The sequence below is a fragment of the Ixodes scapularis genome, unplaced genomic scaffold (assembly GCF_016920785.2).
Source record: "Ixodes scapularis isolate PalLabHiFi unplaced genomic scaffold, ASM1692078v2 PGA_scaffold0__279_contigs__length_252992795, whole genome shotgun sequence".
Taxonomy (NCBI): Eukaryota; Metazoa; Arthropoda; class Arachnida; order Ixodida; family Ixodidae; genus Ixodes; species Ixodes scapularis.
The window spans coordinates 10,478,342-10,493,533 of NW_024609835.1; the positions used below are offsets into that span (position 1 = coordinate 10,478,342).

The 15,192-nt window shown below is 49.1% G+C and overlaps 1 protein-coding gene across 1 annotated transcript; it reads left to right on the forward strand.

The window, feature by feature from the left end:
• The first annotated feature begins 2,858 nt into the window (after window positions 1-2,858).
• LOC121836129 (uncharacterized protein K02A2.6-like) lies at window positions 2,859-3,760 on the forward strand. The gene has a single exon (XM_042290888.1). It carries the CDS (start codon window positions 2,870-2,872, stop codon window positions 3,758-3,760), a length of 891 nt encoding a protein of 296 aa, XP_042146822.1. The 5' UTR covers window positions 2,859-2,869.
• Window positions 3,761-15,192: the final 11,432 nt, after the last annotated feature.

The window sequence follows — 15,192 nt, forward strand, 5'->3', positions numbered from 1 at the left end:
GCTGGCCGTTTTGCGAAACCACTTGTCGCCGAGGCCGTCGGTCATCGCAGAAAGGGCAACGTTCCATAAGAGAGAACAACAGGAAGGGGAATCGGTCGGAAAATATGTCGCCGAGCTCAAAAGAATGACACAGACGTGCAATTTTGGAAGTAACCTGGAAGAAACCCTCAGAGACAGATTCGTCAGCGGTCTGAGTCGTGTTGACATTCAGAGAGTTTTGTTTGCCGAAGATGAGAGCCTGACATTCAAGAAAGCTGTGGAAAAAGCGTTAACTATTGAAAGAGCCACCATGAATGTGCAGGCGTGTCATAATAAGGCGGACAACGACCAACTCGAACTGCAGAAACTGACGGCGGTGAAACCGAAAGCGGTAGTGGGGGCTCAGGACAAATGTTTCCGTTGTGGGTCCCCTAAGCACATTGCCTCGTCATGCCCGCACCGTAACGCTATTTGTTATCGCTGCAACCGTGAGGGTCACTTCCAACGTTTCTGTAAAGCATCACTGGCCAATACACCAGGCAGAGCAAAACAGTTCAGAAACTTCTCCGCTGAGGAAGAACAGAGTGAAGCGATATACGGGCTTCAAGACAGAAACATGAATGCACCGTTCTACTACACGCTCAAGGTCGGGAACGCTCCTCTTCAGATGGAACTAGACACCGGTGCTGCCGTGTCTATCATTTCGAAACGCCAGTTCCAATCGTTGTTTCCTCGCACAGAGCTGTCTCCGGCGTCACTAATACTGCGCACGTACACCGGCGAGCGTGTTAAGCCAAAAGGAGTGGCGACGGTGGACGTAGAGTACCGAGACTTCAAAGGAAAACTTCCGCTTCACGTACTGGGAGAAGATGGGCCACCTTTGATTGGCAGAGACTGGGTCTACAAGCTCAAGTTTGACTTGGGATCGCTAAACGCGGTCAGCGTTGATGTAAAAGCGTCTCTCCAAGACATCCTAATACGCTACCAGGATGTGTTCAAGGACGAGCTCGGATGCATGCGAGGGGAAGAGGCTCGGCTAAGCTTAAGGGAAGGTGCGAGTCCAAAGTTTCTGAAAGCTAGAAGTATGCCGTTCGCCCTGAAGCCAGCTGTAGAAGAAGAGCTAAAGAGACTGGAGGTGACAGGTGTCATTGAAGCGGTGGCCCATAGTGACTACGCTACACCCGTTGTCCCGGTTTTGAAGAAGGATGGGTCTGTACGCCTTTGCGGGGACTACAAAACAACGGTAAACCCTTGCCTGGACGTGGAGCAGTACCCGTTGCCAAGGTTGGAAGATATTCTAGCAACGGTAGCTGGGGCGACTGTTTTCTCGAAAATAGACTTAAGTCGTGCATACCAGCAAGTTCCGGTCCACCCTGAGTCACAACCCTATCTGACAATCAACACGCACAAGGGTCTCTTCCGCGTCAAGCGTTTGGCGTTTGGGATCGCTTCAGCTCCAGCACTGTTTCAAAAGATAATGGACAGCTTGCTGGCGGGAATTCAAGGAGTAACCTGCTATCTCGACGATATCCTGGTAACAGGGAAGACCGCCGGGGATCACCTGAAGAATTTGGAGCAAGTCCTAAAGAAACTGAGTGACAAGGGCGTCCGAGTCAAGAAAGAAAAGTGTGAGTTCTTGAAGGCAAGTTTGAAGTTCCTGGGGCACCAAGTCGGCGAGCAAGGGGTAGCTGTGTTGGCAGAAAATGTGCAAGCGATCCTCGATGCACCTCAACCGCAAGACTCAAAACAGTTACGGTCGTTTTTGGGAATGGTGACATTCTACGGAAAGTTCCTCCCAGACCTCTCGACCACAATAGCACCGCTGAACGAGCTACTAAGAAAAGATGTCGTCTGGACCTGGAGCAAGCGCTGTCAAGACGCTTTTAACATGGTGAAGAGGCTTCTGGTTGACGCACCTGTCCTGGCACACTACGATCCCAAGGCAGACCTTCAGGTGTCATGTGATGCCTCGGCATACGGTCTCGGAGCCGTCCTGTCCAGGGTGTACTCCAACGGCGACACACGGCCTATCGCGTTTGCGTCGAGAACCTTGACATCGAGTGAAAAGAACTACAGCCAACTAGAAAAGGAGGCACTGGCTATTGTGTTTGGCGTAAAGAAATTTCACATCTACTTGTTTGGACGATCCTTCGTGTTGGTCACTGATCACGAACCGTTGCAAACCATTCTTGGTCCAAAGACGGGAATTCCGAGCATTGCTGCCGCACGTCTGCAGAGATGGGCTATTACCCTTTCCGCCTATCAGTACCGATTGGTTTACCGACCGGGTCGACTCAACGTGGAGGCGGACTGCTTGTCACGACTTCCAGTTCCTGGGTTTCAGGATGAAGACTACGAGGATGACGTCGCGGCGTTTCTCAGTCTCCGCCTGCAGTCTTTTCCGGTAAGCAGCCGAGAGATCGCACAATTTACAGCAAAAGATAAAGAGCTCTGTCAAGTGGCAAGGTTCCTTGCCGGTGCGTGGCCCGCAAAAGTAGAAGATTGTCTGAAGCGTTACTCTGCAAGAAGAAGCGAGCTGACGTGGCACCAGAATTGCCTTTTGTGGGGAATGAGGGTTGTGATCCCGAAGGGACTGCGCGAACGCGTACTGGACGAGCTGCATGAAGGGCATCCTGGAATCGTAAGGATGAAAGAACTGGCACGCAGCTATGTATGGTGGCCGGAGGTCGATGCGGATATTGAATATCGCGTCAGGTCGTGTGATACCTGCCAACAGCAGCAGAGTCTTCCAGGTCCAGCCCCGCTGCATCCGTGGTCCTGGCCAACTCGTCCGTGGCAAAGGCTGCACTTGGATTTTGCGGGACCTTTCCAGGGCCGTCATTTTCTCGTGAGCGTAGACTCCCACTCCAAGTGGCCCGAGGTTTTTGTGATGAACAGCACATCGGCCGAAGCAACTATTGAAAAGCTGAGGGAGCTGTTTAGTCATTTCGGTCTGCCAGATGTTGTTGTCAGTGACAATGGCCCCCAATTTTGTTCCCAAGAATTTCAGATTTTCTTGCGAGAGAACGGTGTGAGGCACGTCAGGACCGCCCCCTACCATCCATCAAGTAATGGGCTGGCTGAGCGTTTCATCCGCACCCTGAAGGAGGCCTTACGAAAAGAGATGCCGGGCCGGCCTCTGTCCCGTCGACTAGCAAGTTTCTTGTTAGCTTACAGAAACACACCGCACGCCACAACCCTTCAGAGTCCTGCGGAGTTGCTGCTTGGGCGGCGGCTCACTACCCGTCTCGACAGACTGCGACCCTCTGCAGAGGAAACTGTTCACCGCAAGCAGGACGTGCTACAGGTGAAGCACAGTGGCAAACACCGACACTTCGTGCCGGGTGATAAGGTGTACGTCAAGAACTTCCGGCCGGGTGAGAGGTGGTTGCACGGAGTCGTCATGGCTAGATCCGGACCGGTCTCCTACAGGCTTCGCGTGACCACACCGCGGGGGACCTTCGTGTGGCGGCGACACCAAGACCACCTGCGGTTGCGGGAGAGCTCTACCCCAGAGGAGGAGGAAGGTGGTTTGCTGATACCGAGTGTCCTGCCATCATCGCCAACCCCAGGGCAAGGGGGACTCGTGAACGAGCTGCCTCCAGTTGGGTCACCGGTGGTAGAGGGACAAGACATGGGATCAACTCCAGTCTCCGGTCGTTCCCCAGCCCAGCCGCAAGAAATTCAGCGCCGGTATCCCGAACGGCAACGGCGTGCGCCTTTTCGCCTTGAGAAGGAAGAGAAAAAGACGAGGACTTTGTGTTTTTTTTCAGAACTGTAATTATTTTGTATTTAGTATGTCTGTACTTTGTACTTTCCAGAACTTCAATTATTCTCGTGTTTTGTTAAATTGTCATATCGTGTTACTTTGTGAGTATTGCACTGGAACGCCGTCGAATGGTATTACTGTGCTGAACTAAGTGTGGGGGAGTGTTGTATGGGTGACACAATAAGCGGGCAACAGCTAGCGCGCGCTCGTGCGTCTCGCGCCACTGTTCCGGGGCGCCATATCTATCTGAGCCAGCGCACCGTTTGCACCACCCGCTGCTATCCTGCCGCTCTCTCACGCCCGTGACTATGTGTCGTACTCCGGTAGTCCTGCAATAAAGATGTGCCAGCGAAGAACCCCATCGGCCTGTTACACCAGATACCACATGTGGCAAAAACGAACGCTTGTTAGTAGCGAGTGCGCCAGTGTTTACGTCGACTTCTTGTCCCTGTCTGTTTTTTCGGCGCTTGTCTACGATCATGAACCAACTGAACCAAATTGCCACATTAAGGGAAGTGACTGAATCTCGAATTTCTGTTGTCAACGAGGACGACAGGGGAACGTGTGCAAAAGTTGAGTCTGCAACAAAAAGAGGTCACAGGGGGGAAAGTGAAGGTCTTAGGAAGGAAGGTATCCGTGAGGAAGGCCCCGGTTTCAACTGGCTACGTATTCGATCTGGATTCTGCCATTGTCGTGAAGAGAGCGCGCGCCCTTTCAGATAAGGGTTCAGAAGAAATACCTATGTAAGCCTTTGGAAAGGGCAGAGTGGAAGGAATGAACTTGGAAGCAATAAAAAAGGGACGAAGAATGTGTCTCTAAATCTCGGGAGAAGATTTTTTTTCTTTTTTTTTAAATTTAGTTTTTGAATTTGAGGTTTTCGGATAAATTCGGACTCGAAATATTTTTACTGGGGAGTGCTTTTCGGATTTTGTCGTGTTTATCCGAAAACGCACAACCTTAGACATAAAATCATGAAATGGGCACCTCGTTGCCACATATATCGTGAATAGAGTTTACGAAATATGTTTCACGCTATACATGGGGACAACGCAACCGAGCTCAAGCAATAATATTTAAAAAATGGCAGGAAAATTTAATGACAAGCCCTTTCAGTCAACCTTTTATAGAAACACTGAGCAGACACCACCACGCTTGTTTCCAAAACCAACATTGTTTACAACCAGCACCATGATGCAGGCGTAGAATCATGGAGAGAGGAGTGATCTGAATTGTTCGCTCTAATCTATACGTACCTTCGTATTTTGATCGAATCTGGCCTAAAATAGCGCGTTTCCAATTGAACATTTTCTTATGCAGGATAAACTGGCATAGCCTGGCTGTTCAGGGGTACTCTGCCGTTTTCTTCATAGTCCCCGATTTGCCTAAAAACTTGCTAAAAACACCAACAAACATCGCTGAACTAGTAACCCAAATATTTGAACAAAATAACTTTTTCTTTTTCGCGAAGTTAGAGAATTTACAATTTTGGTTCTCATCGTGTTTTTCAAAATGAAACGCTCTACTGGCAACATTGAAAAAGTGACGTCATTGGAAGTGCAGGGGTTCACTCTTTGGGCTGTAGACTCTGTTCCCAACTGATTACAAGCAGTTTTATGGTGTCAAATGAATGCTTTGGAAAGTCGCTCCAGCTCCCGCTCAGCAGCACGATACAAATGCTCGGCATAGTTCATTTATAGTCTGCCTACTCAACCTGCAAGCCTGCCGTCCCCTGACGACACGGCAATGAAAAGCGCGGGTAGATTCGGATCTTGGTTTTTGCTTCATTTTCATTTGCCGATTTCACAATAACTACTATGAATTTCCCGATACTAAAAAGCAACCGGAAAAAGTAAAGGACGACGAATTCGAAAATATAGTTAGTTGGGGTTGCTCAAAAAGCCGCCAGAGTTCCCCTTTAAGGTTGGTTCTTGACAAGATGCCGGTCAATTCATTTGGCAAATAAGCATCACCCTTGTCAATTGATGAGTTCTTCTTAAATATAACAGTGTAGCATTTCGTGCACTACTCGACGTGGCAGCTACTTAATTCATCACTTTCTCGCGATCTGCGTGCGTAATCGTCATAGATCCGCTACGCGCCCATGTGCACTTTGTGTTTGAACAGCCCGCAGGCACATAAAGTTGCTGTTCATCACTTAAACCGCTAAAAACTAATCTCTGACGTTAAAAACTTGCAAGAACACCCTATTAGAGATCCTCTTTGAAAAATAACAAGCGCAAAAAGAAAGCTTTGTTTTTTTTAAGCTTTTAATTAGAACAAGCGGTCACCTGATCTGACGTTAATAATATTTCATCGGTGTTCACCATACTCATCCGCCTGGGTTGGCAAAGAATAAAGCTTGGGTTGAACTTTGACCTTGTTAGAGTTCGGCTATTCTGTCTTTGATTTAACACGAGCTATTGCCCGAATTTTTGGCGATGTCGATTGTCACGAACCCTCGAACTCGACTCGGGCTCGTGACAATCGAGTACGTCACGGTGTCATGTGACTCTCGGTGTTAAGTCGGGATGTCACGTGACGTCACGTGACCACGTGACACACGATTTATCATAGTGCCAACACATAAGCGCCACGGAACCCCATAATTTCTCAGACACTGCAATTCCGTCTATGACGATTTGAGGAATACATAGAAATACAGCGGCCAATTTTTATTCGCCAATATTTCTTTCGTGATACTAATAAAAAACAATAAAAATTACCGTGAACCGTTTCGAACCGGTTATCGTTATATTTTTTCCGGTTCTGTTCCGGTACGGTTCCAATATGGTGGCGAAGATTTTGCTTCTGTTTTGGTTGGACACTCTGCTGCAGACAGTGCGGCATCTGCGGACAGGCATCACGGATGTTCTAAGCACGCTCGCTTTATACATGATCTGAACATGTCTGCAGCCCGATACGAGAAGGGACCGTTATACAAGCAATGCCTGAGATAGCGTCTGCAAGCTGCCCTTTGTATGGTGAACTAGCGACGTGACGGAAGAACGGTTGGACGGAAGCACGTGTCTCAAGACACAAAGAAAAAGGGAAACCAGGGGTTGAGAGAGCGGAGGAACCAGCGCATCGAGAACCTCTCAGCAGCAAAAGTTTTCTTCTGAGACGACGGAACACTCTGTGCTATAGCTCCAAGCTCGGTCTAGTTGAGGCATTTGATTCCAGCTAACACGCGGGGCTACACTTGCCTCAATCAAAAGATGTGAAGAAACTGGGTGGCTTAGAAAAAACGTGTTGTGGGCCATTGCTGACTAGACTTTGAAACTTCTCGAGTGTCTGCTTTCCCCGTAGCACTTGGGAGAGACAATCGCTGCAATCATAGGCGGATGTCGGAGAACGACCAGCCTGAGAATGGAAAGAAGAGTGTGCGCTGGGTGACCCATCATGATCACGTCATCATGCCCACTGTCGCAGCGCGGGAGATCGGTATTGCATGTAAAACGATGTGAGATGTCCACCCTACGAACCTCTGGTATATAGTTTCCTCGTGCCAGGCCTGTAAGGAACAGCCTTTGGGAGCATTTGGATGAAAAAAAAAATCGTATTTCCGCCATAAGCGCGGTCAAACGCTGTCCACTTTTTACAGTTACGAGTTTCTCGGTTTTTTGGGTCTTAAGACAAATACAGCTCAAGTTAAATGCAGCGGCAAGAGCGATGTCCTCGATACACTGTCCTCTGAAAGTTCAATCAGAGGGTCTTCATTTGTATTTCCTAACCAACAACACCGCGATGGAAACTGGCAGAAATACGCTCGAAATACCTTTAACAGATATTGTCTGAATAGCGCTCTCGGTAAATGCGGACACACCGATATTCATCTTATAATGAAAGAAATGCCCTCAAGAGGCCGCCATCTTTCAACAAAGCCGCGGCGTCTCAAACTGCCATCTAAAAAAACAAAAAAAAAAAAAAAATGTGAATATTTTTTGGGGGTTTTTAAAACAATTTATTACAGCATTTGAGAACTGCGTTGCATACCTTATTTAGAATCGCTAATGGGTCTCAAGAGCGATGTTCTGCGCTCGCGGTCTCTCGGTCTCGGTCTCTCTCCCTCTTTCTCTCTGTCTTCTTAAAAAAAAAAAAAAAAAAAAAACGGGCAGTTTTTTTGTTTTTTTTTATTTTTGGGCGACGCGGTGTGCTCGCAGACATCGAACTGCTGTTGACGACTCCAAAACGCGTGCCCCTGAAATAATCGATACGCAGATAATCGATTAAAGGTCCCGGTTGTACGTGCTACAACGATCTTCGACGGAGCTGCAGGGCGCCGCACTCTGTAAACAGAGCGAGGCTCGATTACATGCCGGACCTTACGCGTCATTGATCAAAGCAAAAACCCAGCGCTTTTGGACGGGATCCCTTCTGTTTGAAGAACGGGCAGGTAATAATCCGCCCTGCGAACAAATTTCTGCCGCCGGCTTAATTAAGAAAATCGAGTAGCGGCACGCTTCGCCACTCCAAACGACGTCCGTTGAACTGATTAGCTTTTTCCTAGTGCGCATTCAACTTCATTGATGGGGAAACCTTTCTAGCGAGTCGTGCGTAACCCGCGCGTTTGCTGAGCAGTTTGTTATGTAGATTGACGAGGTTGTCTTGTTTCCGACGCTATCCACGCAGTACACACTGTTTTGCGGAACCTCGGTACGGGATTCGTCGATAATACTCGGACATTTATCTTCATTGCGTTATATTTCGGCCTTTCGTTATTCGTGCGAGACCCTCCCCCCCCCTCCCCCCCCCCCCTCCACCCCTTTTTTTTTTTTTTTTAGTGTCAACGAGAAAGAGCTAAGATTCTCAATGTGTATAGCTTGCTAGCTGAGGCGCCATAAAACTGAAGGAGACCGCGCTTGTAACGTCTGGCGGTTCGTCCACGTAAATACCTACGTGTAAATACATCCGATCCCACGTGACACCTGCTGACATTCCGAACACGTCGGTAACGACAGGGAGGGGCTTTGAACAGTGTGTTTGCGTGAAAGCGAGTCGCCATTAGACGGCTAATTAATGTTCTTCGCGACTTTCTCAACGAAGCATTTCTGGTAGAACGTGATATGAATCGGCTGAGAGTTACATAATACTAACAATATTGCTGGGCGCTTAATTTGAACACGCTACGTGCAAAACGATGGTGGGTTTGTCTTCCGCAACCGCTCGCAGAAGTGCCTTCGCTCGATTGGCTCGCTTTAATCAGCGCACATCTCTTGTGGACTAGGACTTCTATTGGCTACTTCTGTAATGACGACGACACCTAGTGGATAGAACAGTAAGCTTTCGCGGAAGGTCATGAACTCTAAGATTCTTGGCTTAGGCATCCTGCGCGGAAGCTTTGATCAAACTGTGGCTCCCACATTTTGGGTAGTACAGGCTCACCTGATTGGGACTGGCACTACTTAATGGCACCTCCGCTGAGCGTTTTTTTCTGTGTTGTGCTGGAGAACGGAAAACACCTTTGGACACCCGAAACTGGCCAGATTCAACGCCGCAGGACAGTCGAAACTGCCAGATTTATGCCAGCAACGCCAGGGAACGCGTCTCTTATATCTGGGTAGTGACGTCAGAACATATGGCGTCCCGGCGCTTTTTTTTTAGACGGCAACTGGCGCCTTTAGCATCTTCGCTTTTTTAGCCTCTTCTTCAACGGCGTACGAATTTCCGTTGTTTCTTTATATTTTCCTCGTGATCGAGTTCCGCCTCAGAGCAGGCACTTTTCTACATGCGTGATAATTTGAGACGTTCAAGGTTGTACTATCGAGTTATTATAGGTACGATAGAGGTTCAGTTGTACTGGTTAGTTAAACCGGTTAAGGCGAGCGTGTTGTAATTATGAATACTTAAGACGGAAAGAATAAAAACACGGAGGACTTTCACAACCAACCACACCCTTTCAGTGTAAAAGAGTGTGGTTGTCCTGGAAAGTGCTCCGTATTTTCATTCTTTCTGTCTTAAGTAGAGGCTCAACTGGCGCTAGTGTGCTGTTGCAATTTGAGGCAGACATCAACCAGTCGAAAATCGACTTTCGGTAATGCGTTTTTTTTTAAGTGAGTGGAGTTTCTCTCTGCGCTTGATTATAAGAGCAAATATAACGAATAATTCGTACGTACTATGTAGCTTGGAACATTTCTCAATAATGCAGGCGAAATAATTGATCAGTTACGGTGTTGTTTCTTTCAAATTCCGTGCTAAAACAGCTTCATACACGCATTTATGTGCACTGTCAGATACAATTAGCGCGAACCCGGCGTCCGCGCTTTTCAAAAGCATGGGAGATATACGTGCCAAACGAACGAAGGACATCTGGAAAACCAAGAGAGACGGCAGGAACTACGCGGAAACACTGGATCAGTAACTCCCTGTGCATGTAGACGATCAAAATAAACTGAGGGCTCTGTAATATAGTCCGATTTTCAATAATTAAGTACTGGTTTATTCTTTCTTTTTCGTGAATATATATGTGCGAAGATGCTTGTTTTGCGTTCAAAATATCATCCACACGCTCGAAAGCTCTGAAAATAGAGATACGCCAGAGAACATGTGCCCTATAAGAACTGCCCGGCATAGGAAACACTAAAACGAAACACCTTTCATATCCCACGTACTTTATACTTTACGTTTTGAATGTTTTTAACCGCTCGTAAAGATGCACGACGGGGTCATTTTCATGTTGACAGGACGTGAATGTTAGTATAGGCGTCACCGGAATGCTGGCGATCCTTGAACACACTCTATATTCCTTTCGATTGTAATTTTGCTTTGGATCGTCGCTTGTTTTTACACACCTGCTGCGGAACACATGTTTGGGTCTGAAATGTAGCTAAGTTAAACATCGTTCACTGGTGAAGAAAAATGCTCTAGCTAAAGCATTTGCACTTTTACAGTGATACTAAAGGTACACCCTATTCGGTACGACCAAAATAACAAAAGTGATTCATGTTATTTCCCGGTGAAGAGACCAAGTTCACGCGCGTGTTCCCATAGGAATGCACAGGAGCACCGCAAAAGCAGACTGGTTGCTGCCTGCTTCAATTTGCATACCGGAAGTCGCATAGACACTAGCGCCAGTTGAAGCTTTAGCGTACATTACAACAACTCTATGGGTTGTACTACTCAAAACAAGTCATAACAAGTATCTTTTAGCAGCGCCCACTGGGCAACCCAGGAGGCCTATGGGCAGGTCCACTCGCCAGCTTTCTCGAGCTAATCAGATCTTCACAGCAGGTGACGGGGCGAAGCACGATTTTCGAAATTATGTTCAAGAACGCGCGATGAAAATCGGCAGTCCCGACGTCTTCAGCAACGCATGGCGTGTCATGTTTGTGATTTGTTGCCGCAATTTCGGTGGACCTATAGCTCTCAAGTTTGGACCAGCGCCCCTGGCGAGCAAATTCAGATATTTTCAGGTCGCATTTTTTCGTGCGTCGCGTTTCATCGTCTCAGATGCTCTGTTAAGGTTCTGTTATACTCCGCCATCAAGCGCAGTGAAAGTAGCGTAGCGCAGAACGTGGGTCTTTAGTTGGCCGGCGAGCAGGAACTCGATATCTGAAAAATCAGTATCTGTGTGTGCTACGCTCCGCCGCGTTTGCTGCGCTCGACTTCGGAGTATGACAGAGCCTTAACAGAGCCTTTAGTGCCCGTTTACAGACACCGAGGGACACGAACAGGCGCTAGTGTGCGCCCGTTTATTGTGCATGATAGGACTCTAGGAAACCATATGCGGTGAGAAACACGTTTGCTTCGAGCACATAAGTTGCAGTGACGTCAGAACGACGCCGATCTCTGATTGGCTTTGGTTGAAAAGATAATGGGTAGACCTCAATGCTAGACGCCTTGAGGCCTACCCACTTTTTTTTTTTAATCAGCCAATAATTGCTAGGCGTTCTTACATCATCTCAGCCCATGGAAAGAAACAGAAGAACTTGCACTCCGCAAAGCGTCTGCTGACAAGAGAGGCACCTCCGTTATAACGGAGGTGCCTCTTATGCGGTCGCGTCTCATGGATGCCACAGCGCCCCCTGGCCGAGAGAAACAGGCCTATGGAACGACAAGAAGATTCTCTGGACTTGCCACGCCCTGGGTCTCATCTTTAGACGGATAGAAATTGAGGGAGTGCAGAAGATGGGAACACCCGGGGACGCCAGAGCGCCGGGCTCTGACTGGAATGATTCGCGTGCTAGACGGAAAGCTAGCTGCCCTTGTCTCCACTGCACTGCTCGGACGCGTTCGAGCGCGAACGCCAAATGTCGGGCTCCGGTGTTCGGCGTTCCAACAGGTTCGATAAGCGAGTCGAGAGCAAGGCAGCTAGGTTTGCGTCTACCCACGAATTCTTCCAACCAGAGCTGGGTGTTCTGACGTTCCCTCGCGCTCTCGTCACCTCCTCTCCTCCAGTTTCTGCGGAGCGCAAGTTCGTCCGCTTCTTTTGCAGGGGTTGTGGTTACGTGATAAGTCCTAGCTCTGATTGGCTCTGATTGAAAAATAGTGGGTAGGCCTCAAGGCAGCTTGCTTAAGGTCTACACACTGTCCTTCCATCAGAGCCAATCAGAGCTGGGCGTCGTTCTGACGTCACCGAGACTCCTGCACAAGAAGCAGACGACTTGCTCTCCGCATAGTTTAGCGCTGCTCATATCGCATTTTAGACAGCCTTAAGAAATCTGGTTCCCACAAAGCACTTTGGATAGACGTTCGCTACAGTAAAGGCCTGTTCCCACATGCAGCGGAGCGCTACAAGCATAGCGCTTACCTCGCGCTAAGCGCGTGCTGATGGGAGCGTTCACCAGCTTTGTATCGCACCGCCAAAACTGTTGCTCATGGCAGACGATAAGTAGCTGACGGCACGTGAGGAGCGCTACATCAGCGCTTCGCTGCATGTGAGAACCGGCCTTTATGGAGAAAATGATGGGGCTGAAAATATGCTTACACCCTAAAAGAACATGCTGTGACACAGAGTGTGTGATGAGCACGTTCACCGTCACGCTGTCGCAGTGCGCACTGTTTCTGCTCGAGCACATTCTCAGCCCCGTCATTGGACCATCTCCCTCTGCAGACTGCAGCGATTGGCTCTGCCAAGTGCTTTGCGGGAAAGCGCCAGGTTTCTGAAGCCGCGGTCACACTTCCGATCCGTCATACAAAAAGAGTTGGGAGACACTGTCCGCGGCGTGGCTCTACTTCGTACGTCGGTCCTGTCAAATTGGTTGTTGGGAAAACTGTCTCAAAACATGTGCCAAGCGTGCATATATAAGCCAACATGCTTCGAAAATAGTTGAGAGGTGCTCGCAGATGTGTCATTATGTCTGCAGAGAACTTGGTGTCTTTCGCATGATGTACGACCAATGTGAGTGCGGCGTTGAAGTGTAGTGGCTGTTAGTAGGAGTCCCCGAATAGCGGTGTCCCGTTTTCGACAGTCCTCGTCCGGTCCCCGTAGGAAGAAGGCGACGTCCGCAGTGGGTCGAACGGCCGGTTCTTCGGCAAAACAAAGGGACTCCCTCCCTGGACGCCAACGAGAACCAATCGAGGACGTGTCGGACTCTTTCTCAAGTTCACGTGACCCGGTCTTTCCCCTCCAACGTCCTTTGTTGCGCGCCGAAGCGAGGAAAGCGAAAGCTTTGGCCGAAGCGCCCGCCGTGACCCACTTGGGATGGAGCTCGCACGGGGCGCTCTGGCGTTGCCGGCACCGTGGCCGTTCGGTCGGGCTTCCGGACGAGGGAACGGTACGCCGCGGTCGTGCGCTGCCCGGCTTGCAAGGCGAACGTGTTCGATAGTTTGCCTTCGTTCCCAAACCCACCGAACGCCCTTTGTGTTCGGTGTGCGCCGGACGCGGGGGAAATGGAGTCCGAGATTGATGGGGGCCGGGGGGACGCCGAGGTTCCGTGCTGTTGCCCGCGAGAAGTGGAGAGCAGGTCGCTCGGCCCGTGGGCACGAAAGGCGCCGAGCGCCGGGTTGTTTACGTAGCGTGCGCTTGCGTTTATCCGCGCTTTGTGCACGGGGTCACGTGGGAGTGGGTCAAGACCAGTCATCCGCACTATACTCGGTTTCGACGATGCTATCACGGGAGGCAATCGAGCGGCCCCAAAGCGGCATTCTCACGGCGCTTATCGCCGTTGTGAATTTCATAGACTAAAGCAATGACGCGCAGAAAATGCACCACAATTCTCAGCTCTATTGTGTCCAGTGGTAGCGAAACCATAAAGGCAAGGAGCCCCGTGTAGGGTGACCACCCGTCCCGCGAGTCGCGGGACTGTCCCGCATTGAGGGCTCGTGTCCCGCGTCCCGCAAGAAATTCCGAAATCTTTAAAATGTCCCGCATTTCACATTGTCGTAGCATTCGACCACGCAAATTATGGCGCTTCAGAACGGGCCACAGGGTTGCGCGGAGGTCGCTGATAAACGTGAATCTTGGTGGTATGCCATTTTCTATACAAGCACTGCGGGAAGCGACCGTTGTTCTTGCAGGAGTAGAACGCGCACGTGCCGCTGTGCTTCTACCCTTGATGGAGAAATATTGCGAGCGAAAATTGCTCTCCAAAATTTGAAAAAAACGAACTATTGTAATTATTTGCAAATCATACTGTGTCATGCGAAAGGGTTGTTATGGAAAGCGTTTTTTAGTAAAGACGGTCACACAAGGCAAAAAATCTGCAACTCACAGGGGTCGTAAAAACAACATAAGGTTCTGATTTTGTGCAAGACCATGTTAGTATATAAGGGTATATATTAGTATATATGTAGTTAGTATATATCAACAGAAAACAATAAGTCGCAAAAGCTTTACTGTTTCTTATTTCCCTTTCATGCATTGGGGTCTGCTGCAGTCGATTTATATGTTTTCAACTTAGGCACTCGTAATAAAATATTTACCATTACAATGACACAAAAATAAATCACTGTGATTGAAAATTATTTTAGCTTAATAGCCGCCACACAATTTTCAGGTGTATAATATGCTTTCGGACTCACAGGATATCGGGGTGGGATATCGGGATATCCCGAGTCGTGAAAATACCGTCCTCCTCTTACTTCTTACACCCCCCCCCCCCTCCCACCTCCCCGGTCAGGGTGTCCCGCGTTTCGCCTGCAGGAAGGTGGTCACCCTAGCCCCGTGACGATAGAAATTTAGTGCTGCTCGATTTACTTCATCGAGTCGTAGATTCAGCGGCGGTCAAACTTCACGTGAAACGTTGTTTAACAACAACGAGCACAGACGAAGTTTAGGGGGGGGGGGGGGGGGGGAGCTTTGCAGCCGCGGTTGGTAGTAGCCTCTCGACGTGGTCCACGTAAGTGCAAATTGGAGCGTAGTGAGCTCTTCACGGCAGCACTTTGACTGTCCAAGTATCTGCCTACGTCGATGGAAACACGAAGATGCCGGCGCGTTTGCTTTGTCAGTCAAGCGTACGCGTAGCGCAGGAAGGGAAGGGATGGGAGGGCCGTGATAATTGGCACCT

Bases quoted from the DNA above. Each gene is read 5' to 3' on its own strand.
- LOC121836129 (XM_042290888.1), top strand. From the start codon at position 2,870: ATGAACAGCACATCGGCCGAAGCAACTATTGAAAAGCTGAGGGAGCTG.